Raw genomic sequence first — 11,283 nt, 5'->3', positions numbered from 1 at the left:
TCCTTCTGCCTCGGCCTCCCAATGCGCCGAGATTATAGGCATGAGCAACGGCGCCGGGCCGGGAAAGGAATTACGACCTTCTTTAAGAGGGGGGCAGCTGTTATGAGGAAATACTTAAGTTTTAAACTCTAAGCTGGTATGTCACTGCAGACCAGCTACAATTACTTTAGGCAAGAAAAAGCACACTCCTTGACCCTTCCGTGCTTAGTTAAACCCTGGAACTCTCGAGACGCAGGTAGACGCCCGATTGCTAGCAGCAGCCCGGCGGGAGGACCTCGGTGTCGGGGCCGCTGTCCCACAATGCCCCGCTCGCGCCACCCTGAGGGCGGAGAGAAAGGACCGCTGCCGGGGACGGCATCCGCGGAGAGCGCCGAGGAGTGCGCACGCGCACTGACCCCGGCGGGCCCTAGCAACCAGAGCAGTGACAGTAGCAACCGCCGGAATGGTGAGTACCCTTCGGGCCTCGTAGCCAATGCCGAGAAGAGATTGGGAGTGGAAAAGGGTGACCATGGCGTGCTGAGGGTCGGGGGTGTCCTCGAAAAGCAAAAAGCAGCAGGTAGCGGACTCTAGCTCCGTGGAGTCAGAGGCCTCAGGCGAAAAAAGAAGTCCTGGCAGGGGGTGGTATGGGGTGAGGGCGGCCTGAGGTGGATTGGAGGTTGGGTTAAGGTGGAGGGACTCTGACACAAGAAGAGCGAGGGCAAAGAGCAGGAAATTCTCTGAAAAGAGCGGATTGGAGTGGAAATGGTGATGGGCAGGCGAGTGAGATAAAGATGTCTCTTTACACAGAAGTAATTTAAGTTTCTTCCTGGTGAGATGAAGGGAGGGGCTGGTGACCAGAGGGGTCTGTGTAACACCTATTGCAGCAGCATTCATAAACTGTGATGCACCCAGGTGGTTCTCTGAATGACTGTAAGTGCAGTTATTAGGTAACACTGTAAAACCACTCTGATGGGTATACAGAGGGTGCCAAAAAAGTATACACATTTTAAGAAAGGATAAAAATTGGATGAAAATTGTAATACTCAATATATGCCGATGACAAAAGATGAATACAGGTCACGTTTGAGTGTCTTTTGTAACTGCAGAAGTCAAACGCGACTTGAGTATTACAATTTTATTTTATTTTATTTATTTATTTATTTATTTATTTATTTATTTATTTATTTATTTATTTATTTATTTTGAGACAGAGTCTCACTTTGTCTCGCTCGGCAGAGTGCCAAGTACCATGACGTCAAAGTTCACAGCAACCTCAAACTCTTGTGCTTAAGTGATTCTCTTGCCTCAGCCTCCCCAGTAGCTTGGATTACAGGCATCCACCACAACCCCTGGCTTTTTTATTTTTTTTTTTTAAGAGACAATGTCTGGCTCTTGCTCAGCTGGTGTCCAACTCCTCAGCTCAAGCAATCCACGGGTATTACAGTTTTAATACAATTTTTTCCTTTCTTAAAATGTGTATACATTTTTTCAGCACCCTCTGTATTAGGGATTTCTTTTTCAAATTTCAGTATGAAAAAGTGTGGACTGGGGGCGGCGCCTGTGGCTCAAGGAGTAGGGCGCGGGTCCCATATGCCGGAGGTGGTGGGTTCAAACCTAGCCCCGGCCAATAACCAAAAAAAGAAAAAGTGTGGACTTGTCCAAATGTAGATAATGAAGTTTAAATATGATTGGGGAGTTCAGGAATGTGCAACACACCTCAAGTGATTCCAAAATTTGGGGATGTCCCACTACACTTTGAGAAATGCTGCTGCCTCCTTAGGTTTGAAATCCACCAATCCAATCAGTTCTTTATGAAGTAACGATTTTACCTAGTGATGCTCTTCAGCTACTTAAAGTGTGAACTCCCTTGCTTACATACCTGGTAGTTCCAACTAGTAGTTTAAAAAGGGTTACAGACCAAGCCAAAGCTATTTAGCAAGGTATATGATTGTCCTACCAGATGCAGATGTTTGTGAAAAATAAGTATAATTGTGTTTTTTTTACTATTTTTGTAATTTATTCTAGTTTTATGATAAAAACAAATGTTTCTAGAGTTTTGCAAAGATTAAAAGACAATTATGGAAATTTTCCATCCACAGCCAATTTCTCTAATTATTGTCTATTTCCAATTACATTTTGTTAATATCTTTTTAAAAATGCTCAACATACCACAAGCAGGTCTTACATTTCCGAAACCTTAGAAAAATACGATTCACAAGTTGATTAAAGTAAGTACTATTGTTCCAACTTCAGCAATATTTTCATTGCTCTAAGTGGGTGGTAGTGAGACCCTAACTCTACAAAGTCAGCTAGGCGTGGTGGTGCACACCTGTGCTCTCGGCTACTGCAGAGGCTGAGACAGGAAGGCTGCTTGAGCCCAGGCATTTGAGGTTGCAGTGAGCTATGACACAGCCATTGCACTCTAGCCCAGGCAATACAGCAAGACCCCATCTCAGAAAAAATAAATTAATTGTGTTCTTTTTGTCATTCAAATGCCATACAAGTGAGCAGAAATTGAGCCCAGGAGATTGAAATGATGAGGAAGTCATGCCCACCCTCAACCACAAGATTAAATACCATTCTTTTAAAAGTAGTTTCCCCCCTTGCTCTCCTTACTTTATTCCAAGGGCAGTTAGCTGAAAACCACTGTCTAGGAAAGCTAAAAGTTCTGGAACCTAGGTTTATATTCAGGCAAAGAAATATTCGGCCCCAAGTAATTATGAAAGTTCGAGCCATAGGTATTATTGAAAAATTTCAAATAGAGAATCAGAACCACTGCAGTGGTGCATCACTTAATGGGGATAATGTTCTGAGAAATTCATAATTAGGCAGTTTTGTCCTGCAAACATTATAAACGGTACTTACACAAACCCAGATGGTAGAGCTTACTACACACCTGGGCTACATGGTTCCTAGGCTACAAACCTATACAGCCTGTTACTGTACTGAATACTGCATGCACTTGGAGTGCAATACTGTTTATTTTTCTAAAAATAGAAAAGGTACAGTATAAATATGGTATTATACAAATATAGAATATGACTGAAATGTCATCATGCACTGCATGACTTTTAATTACATGCATTAGCTGAGTCTGCACACTGCTAGACCTAGGACCCTCCAGAAATATAGGCCCAGATGGTATTTCAGTTTTTAAAATATTAGCTTCCAATGTCTTAAAAATGATATTTCACATTAAAACCCAGATTTTGGCATCTTTGAAAAATCAGAAATACCATGTTTTACCATTAGACATATTGGTTTTTACATGTTAGTATTACCAGAATATAGTGTCATATATTTGGCAGCATCTTTTCTTTCTCAATGGCATATACAGTAAGGGTGTTACTTACAATTAAAGAAATTTTTATATTTGAAGAAGTATGGCATTAGGGTAACTCTTTTCCCCTACTCTCACCCTTAACAATTGTCTGGAACTGAGTAAAGATAATCCTCTTTATGTGGGCTCTATGCTTACCTAACCAGCTTTACCCATTAATGATGTCCTCTTGGTCCTTTAGGCACTTGAATTTTTGACTCCTACTATCTATAGGGGAACCAGTGACCTTATACCAATTTATATTGCCACAGTAGACAGCTAGATTGCTTCCAACTGGGCCTCCACAAACAATGTTGTGGCAAAAATGTGCCCTTTTATGGATCCCTCTGGGAAACACACCCAGGAATAGTAATGCTCTTTCATAGGGTCTATGCATACTTAATTTCCCTAGGCGTTATAAGACTGCTTTCCAGAATGGCTCACCCAATGTTAGCTTTCTCCAGCAATGCATGAGAGTTCCCATTTCTCTATATGCTCTCTGACTTTCTTTCTTTTCTTTTTTTTTTTTTTGCTCTCCGACTTTCTGAGGATGTATTTAGCATCCCGTTGTTTTCTTTGCAGTTTTCTGATTTTCAGTGAATTCAAACACCTCTTGATAGTCTTATTAGTCATCTGGGTTTCAGTTTCTGTGAATTATCTGTTTATATTTTTGCCAACTTTTCCACTTTTCTTTTTGTTTTGGAACTTTAGAAGTTCCTTGTATATTCTAGATATTAGTCCTATGTTGGTTTTACATTGAAAATATCTTCCGATTTTACTGCTGACTTTGTCAGTGGTGTTCTTTACTTGCTGAACTTCATTTGCTCTAACATTTTGTCAGTTTATTCTACTAGGTTTTCTATATACCCTGTTTCCCTGAAAATAAGAAAGTGTCTTATTTTAAGGTGTGCTCCCAAAGACGCGCTAGGTCTTATTTTCAGGGGACGTCTTATCTTTCCTGTAAGTAGGTCTTATTTTCGGAGGATGTCTTATTTTCGGGGAAGCAGGGTAGATGATCATCTGCACATAGTGGCGATTTTATTTTTTCCTTTTAATCATTCCAATTTGTATTTCTTTTTATCATAGTATTGATAAAGACTTTCTGTACCATGTTAAGCAGTAGCAATCATAGTGGGCATTCTTAATGCTTTTGAAATCTTTTTCTTTTTTTTTTATTGTTGGGGAATCATTGAGGGTACAATGAGTCAGGTTACACTGTTTGCATTTGCTGGGTGAAGTCCTTCTATTAATATGAAATTCTTTTTTTTTTTTTTTTGAGACAGAGTCTCATTTTGTCACCCTGGTTAAAGTTCTGTGGCATCATAGCTCACAGCAACCTCAAACTCTTGAGCTCAAGTGATCCTCTTGCCTCAGCCTCCCAAGGAGCTGGGACTACAGGCACCTACCACAACACCTGGGTACTTTTTAGACATGGGGGTCTTGCTTTTGCTTAGGCTGGTCTCAAACTCCTTAGCTCAAGCAATCTTCTTGCCTTGGCTTCCCAGAGTGCTAGGATTACAGGCGTGAGCCACTGTACCTAGACTACAAACACTTTCTTATCATTTAGAATTGTTATTTTGTACTTATTGATAGAGTTCTTTTAAATATATTTAGACATATCAATTCTTATGTCAGTCATCCTTTATAAACAAAGTGGAATATGTGTATATGAAATAAAATGGTTAATGTTTTTCTAAGACTTTACCACTGCCGTTTGGCCACAGCAATTGTAAATTGTTCCCGATTATAAGATGCATCCAAATTTCAGTGTTAAAATGTGAAAAAGAGGGCAGTGCCTGTGGCTCAAAGGAGTAGAGCACCGGTCCCATATGCTGGAGGTGGAGGGTTCAGCCCTGGCCAAAAACTGCAAAAAAAAAAAAAAAAGTGAAAAAGATTTGGATCTTAGAATCAATGAAGTAAGATATATTTTAATATCAGGGGTTGAAAGCTATGTATTTTTTGTAAACCAAGTGTGGATGAAGCATTATATCAGAGGTTCTCAACCTGTGGGTCGTGACCCCTTTGTAACAATGAAAATACGTCACGGCATTAGGAAGGTTGAGAACCACTCCACTATATAATGATTTTCTCATATTCTTTGAGAGATATTTAAATAAGTCATTCTCATGTCAGGAAATTACAACACCCTCTTTGTATATAAATACGCAAAGAAATCAATCCTTTTAATGGTAGAAACCAAGGTTAGTAATTATTGCATGAAAATTGAATCAATAAACCATGCCAATACAGACAGGCTTGTTTTTTCTTTTCTTAAGGCAAAAGCAACAACAATCAAAGAAGCCCTAGCCAGATGGGTGAGTACATGAATTTTCCCTTCTTTTAGAAATAATACAAGGAAAATTTTTGGATAGTTACTTAAATCTGATCATTCAATACAAGGAATTCTTGCCAGAACTATTAAGCTTCCTTGATTCTGATGGTGGATACATGAACCTACACAGGTGATAAAATTGTATAGAATTTAATACACATTCATACATACAAATGAGTACAAGTAAATTTAGGAAAATAAAATTAAAATTGGTGGATTGTATCAGTAGCAATACCCTCATTGTGATACTGTACTATAGTTTTACAGAATGTTACCATTTGGGGAAATTGGGAAAACTGCATAAGCTATCACTCTGTATTGTTTTTTATAACTACATAGATCTTCAAATATCTTAATAAAAATTTCAATTAAAAAATCTGACCATTGGAACATTTAAATATGGAAAGGCTGATTTATCTGTTACTGTAAAATTGCTGGAATCTCTGTGTTATATTTTATTTTTCAACTTTATCATTTAAACAACATGCCAATTTTAGGTAATAGAATGGAATTTAAGCTTTAGGGCAGCTGGTGGTTTTAGCATCTTGAAGGTTAGAACAGAGGCAGCCAATGTGGGACAAATGTAAATCATGCATAGCCAACAGAAAAAAAAATGGAATTAAAATAATAAAGTGTATAGTAATGTCAGAAAGAAAACTACATTATAGAAATCATGAAAATATAAATTGCAAATAATTTGAATGCCTTTTTTTTTTTTTTTTGGAGACAGAGTCTCACTGTGTCACCCTCAGTAGTGTGCCGTAGCATCACAGCTCACAGTAACCTCCAACTCTTGGGCTTAAGCAATTCTCTTGCCTCAGCCTCCCAAGTAGCTGGGACTACAGGTACCTGCCACAACACCCAGCTTTTTTGTTGCAGCTAATTTTTTAGCTGGCCCGGGCTGGGTTTAACCCACCAGCCTCAGTGTACGTGGCTGGCGCCATAACCACTGTGCTACGGGTGCTGAGCCTGAATGCCATTTTATAAAGTTTGAACAGTTGTAATTCAACATTATAGGCAGAATTTCTATAGAGCACAGAAATGAATCCTTAATTTTGGGGTCCTTTAACTTATTTGTCTATTTATCATTAGTCTTTTGCATAATAATTTAGTTTTTGCTTTTGTTAGTGGCTTTGAATAAAAAGACTTCTAGAAGCCTTTGAGTCTGGGCAAAATAGAGGAAAACAGATAGATTAGTGAAATATTTGAATTCTTGTTTTGGTGCTTATAAATTTCTTGTTTAATTACATTTTAAAAATTTATTTCTATTTGGTTAAATGTTTAATGAAAAGTATAATTGTGATGGATGTGTTATTTAGTTTAATATAAGCATTTTACATTGTGTATCGAAGCAGTACCCTGAACCCTATAAATCCATCAATGTACAAAGTTATGATTTAATAAAAAATAATAAAAAATAAATTAAAAAAAGAGAAAAGTCTGTTAAAGAAAAAAGAGTATAGCGTGGACTCAGTATTACGTAGATTTGACTTTCCTTCAATTAGATTTAGGACTTTATTTTAGTCATAATAACAAGTGGTTGGGTTTTTGTTTTGGTTTGTAGAGTCTATTTCTAGATTACATTGTGGCCATACATTTTGTCTTTAGGATTATTTGATGATGTCAATTTCACTCTTTCATTGATTAACTGAACATTTATAGAGGATCTTCTAGGTATCAGTTTCCTTTCCCCTAACCTACAAATGGATGACACAAAAAATAAGTACTGAGTGGATGTGTTAAATCTCTTTTTACAGTTGATTGTGTATTTTCTGTTACTGTTGTGTGGTAGTTTTAAGTTTTTCAAAGGAGATTTTTTTGTGTGTCTTACACACAGAATTTTCTATGGAAAATAGAAGAAAGCAAAGGAAATTGTTCCTGAACTTCCAGTTTTGTTGGGAGAGACAAAACTAACTCTAAGTATGAGGTGCTTTGACACTATTTTTAGGCAACATACACTGATAATTGAATTTTAAATTGTGTACTTAGTACTAAAAGTTGTTTAGGGACAAGGAATTTTTCCCAGGAAAATGTTTTTGTTGTTGGCTCAGCACCCGTAGCTCAAGTGGCTAGAGCACCAGCCGCATACACCAGAGCTGGCAGGTTTGAATCCAGCCCAGGCCCACCAAACAACAATGACAACTACAACCAAAAAATAGCCAGGCATTGTGGCGGGCACCTGTGGTCCCAGCTACTTGGGAGGCTGAGGCAAGAGAATCGCTTAAGCCAAAGAGTTTGAGGTTGCTGTGAGCTGTGATGCTACAGCACTCTACCCAGGCTGACAGCTTAAGACTCTGTCTCAAAAAAAAAAAAAAAAAATTATTTTTTTGTTGTTGTGCTTTGTTTTTGTTATTTGATAAACGCTTCAAGGATTTTAATTACAAAATAAAGTTATTTTCTTTTCTCCTCATTTCCATTTGGTAGGGACCTATCAGTTATCTCATTCAGTCACATAGAAGCCTGGTGATCATAAATGTTTCCAATAACTGGTAAAGAATTATTAAATGGTTTGTTAAATTCTAATAGTTATTTTGAAATAAACATTGAAAAGCCTGGGGAAATTCTGGCCTCTTTTTGTTCCACATTACAATCATAGATCAATCATTTTCTTCCAAATTAATTTTTCTCATAGGAAGAGAAAACTGGTCAGAAACCATCTGATGCCAAAGAGATAAAGCTTTATGCCCAGATTCCCCCTATAGAGAAGATGGATGCATCATTGTCCATGCTTGCTAATTGCGAGTAAGTTCTCTTTTCTTTTACTTTCTACCTTCCTCCCTTCCTCTTCCCTTCCTTCCTTTTTATTTTTTTTAAGAGATGGGCGTCTCGCTGTGTTGCCTAGGCTAGACTCCAACTCACTCAAGTGATCCTCCTGCCTCAGTCTTGCAAGTAGCTGGGACTAAAGGCTTATGCTGCTGCACTTGGTAGTTCTCTTTCTTCATCTTTCTAGTATTTCTGTTAGGTTTTCTTTTCTTTTCTTCAACACTCAAACTAGAGAAATATGTTTCTTTTCTGTGATTTTTATTTATTTTTGTTTGTTTACTGTAATTTTCCCTTTGGCAAGGCCAACTATAAGAGATTAATTTACAGAATTATTAATACAGTGATACTGAACAGTACAATACTTTTTCAGTACAGTTTTGTTTTTTTGCTTTTTTTTTTTTTTTGAGAAAGAGTCTTGCTAAGTTGCCCTTGGTAGAGTGCTGTGAAATCACAGCTCACAGCAACCTCAAACACTTGGACTTAAGCAATTCTCTTGCCTCAGCCTCCCACGTAGCTGGGACCACAGGTGCCCACCAAAACACCCAGCTATTTTTTGTTGCAGTTGTTGTTGTTTAGCTGGCCTGGGCCAGGGTTCAAACACCCAGCTTTGGTGTGTATGGTTGGCTCTGTAACTACTGTGCTACGGGCACCGAGTCTTCAGTACAGTTTTTATAATGTTTTTTAAAATAGAAAATTTCCTAGTCTTTTGGGAGACGCTAAATAACACAATACATTGTTTTTCTGTAGGAAATCTACCTGCTTTCTCTTATAAGATTATCCACCAAAGTCAGTACAGTGCTTACTTATTAGATGCTTGAGAGATACCCCTTTAAAAAAAAAAACGTTCAAAAAGTACATTGTAGGCTTAGCGCCTGTGGCTCAAGCGGCTAAGGTGCCAGCCACATACACCTGAGCTGGAGGGTTCGAATCCAGCATGGGTCCACCAAACAGCAATGATAGCTGCAACCAAAAAATAGCCGGACGTTGTGGCGGGCACCTGTAGTCCAAATTACTTGGGAGGCAGAGGCAGGAGAATCATTGAGCCCAGGAGTTGGAGGTTGCTGTGAGCTGTGATGCCATAGCACTCTCTACCCAGGGCAACAGCGTGAGGTTCTGTCTCCAAAAAAAAAAAAGTACATTGTAAAATACCTAGAAAATACAAAAAGCCCAAAGCAAAAGAATTAACATCAACCAAAATTGCAACATCTTAGAAGAACCAGTGTTTTTATTTTTGTAGAGCTTTATCATTTAAAAAAATTGTAATTGGAATCAAATTACATGTATTTTGTAATCCTTATAAATTTCCGATGACTTTGGATATCAGACCTATAAGTGTTAATTTCTCTTAATTTCTTTTCTTAATGCTTTACACATGTTTTAGCAGGATCTGTGGCTAATTTGAGGCAATTACAATGCCTTGTAACCACGTTTTTAGGCTACAGTTGTCTCTTGTCAGGGCTGTGGAATGCTATAGAATCACTGGAAATCTTTCTGACTTCTTTACCCTGTTTGTGTAAGTGTTACCCTTGACCAACTGTACTTTATGCAGGAGGTCAGCCCTACCCCAAATTTGTAAAAACAGAGTATCTAATGATGAAATTTGTAGGAATGTGTATTTATAGTAAGCAACTTGAATGACTCTTAGACATTTATTTGTGAACATGTGCATTAGTCTAGTATCTGTCTTTGAGATTAAAGGGAAAAGTAAACATAGTTAATTGTTGTATACAATTTATTCTTTGTGATGAGAGGTATAGTATGTCACATAAAAATTTACCATAAGATGTGATTTTTGGCTTCAGGAGCAATTTCAAAGTGGTCAAATAATCTATTTATCATAAAGCCATGTCAAAGGCAAACAAATTTGAGAAAGTTTTGTACCCCATACTAAAGCACCTTGAAAACCACTTCAAGTCCACCTGTTCATATTTTTGCTGACATTCTGTTTGGGCAGAGTGCCTAAACAAAAATTAAAGAATTCTTTCCCAGACAATATTCCTAGATTTAAAGGTACTACATTTTCACTGATAGTTCTCAGGAGTGAGGGATGACTAGAAAATATATAGATTTGACTGGTAATTTACACTATACAATAATTTCTTTTGCTGTTTGAGTAGAAAAAGTGGATAATTCCTTTAAGTCTAATCATAAAGGGTAAGACACATGCTCTAGAGAGTAAAACGTACCTGGGTTTTAATTTTAGCCCTACCAATTTGTGGCTGTATAATATTGGGAAAATTACTTAACATTTTTGTACCTCAATTTCATTTGTAAAATGTGGATAATAATAATACTTATCTCAGAAGATAAGTTGTGATGATTAAGATAGTTAATATAGGCCAGGCAAGGTGGCTCATGCTTATAATCTAGCATCTGGGAGGTGAGGCAGGTGGATTGTCTGAGCTCAGGAGTTGGAAACCAGCCTGAGCAAAGCGAGACACCACACCCCCCCAATATCTACTAAAAATAAAAAAGCTAGCCAGGTGTTGTGGTGGGCACCTGTAGTCCCAGCTACTTGGGAGGCTGAGGCGGCAGGGTTGCTTGAGCCCAAGTTTGAGGTTGTGTGTGAGCTATGACGTCTCAGCACTCAATCCCAGGGCAACAGAGGTGAGACTCTGTCTCTAAAAAAAATAATTAATATATGTAAAGTATTTAGAAGAATGTTGGGCCCACATTAAATGTTCAATACAATTTTATTTTATATGTGGATTATATATATTTTTTGCTTGGCTTTTGGTATAGGGTCTTGCTCTATTGCCCAGGCTGGACTCAAATTCCTGGGCTCAAAGAATCCTACCTCAGTCTCTTGAATAGCTGGGATTGCAGGTGTACACCACCATACTCAACTAAACTATACATTCTTAATCTTCTTTTCTTGTTAAAAATGTTT

General features: G+C 37.9%; 1 protein-coding gene across 2 annotated transcripts in view; it reads left to right on the top strand.

Annotated features, from left to right (window-relative positions):
- Nucleotides 1-369: 369 nt before the first annotated feature.
- DNAL1 (dynein axonemal light chain 1) overlaps nt 370-11,283 on the top strand; it is a 39,471-nt gene continuing 28,557 nt past the window's right edge. The window contains exons 1-3 of one of the 2 annotated variants that reach the window (XM_053601435.1): nt 370-445; nt 5,575-5,613; nt 8,263-8,372. In XM_053601435.1, the coding sequence (XP_053457410.1) occupies nt 443-445; nt 5,575-5,613; nt 8,263-8,372 (152 nt within the window). In that variant the 5' untranslated portion in view covers nt 370-442. The other variant, XM_053601436.1, reaches the window with a different exon arrangement.

The sequence above is a fragment of the Nycticebus coucang genome, chromosome 9 (assembly GCF_027406575.1).
Source record: "Nycticebus coucang isolate mNycCou1 chromosome 9, mNycCou1.pri, whole genome shotgun sequence".
In the NCBI taxonomy this organism is placed as follows: domain Eukaryota; kingdom Metazoa; phylum Chordata; class Mammalia; order Primates; family Lorisidae; genus Nycticebus; species Nycticebus coucang.
This window is presented reverse-complemented; position numbering and strand designations above follow the sequence as displayed.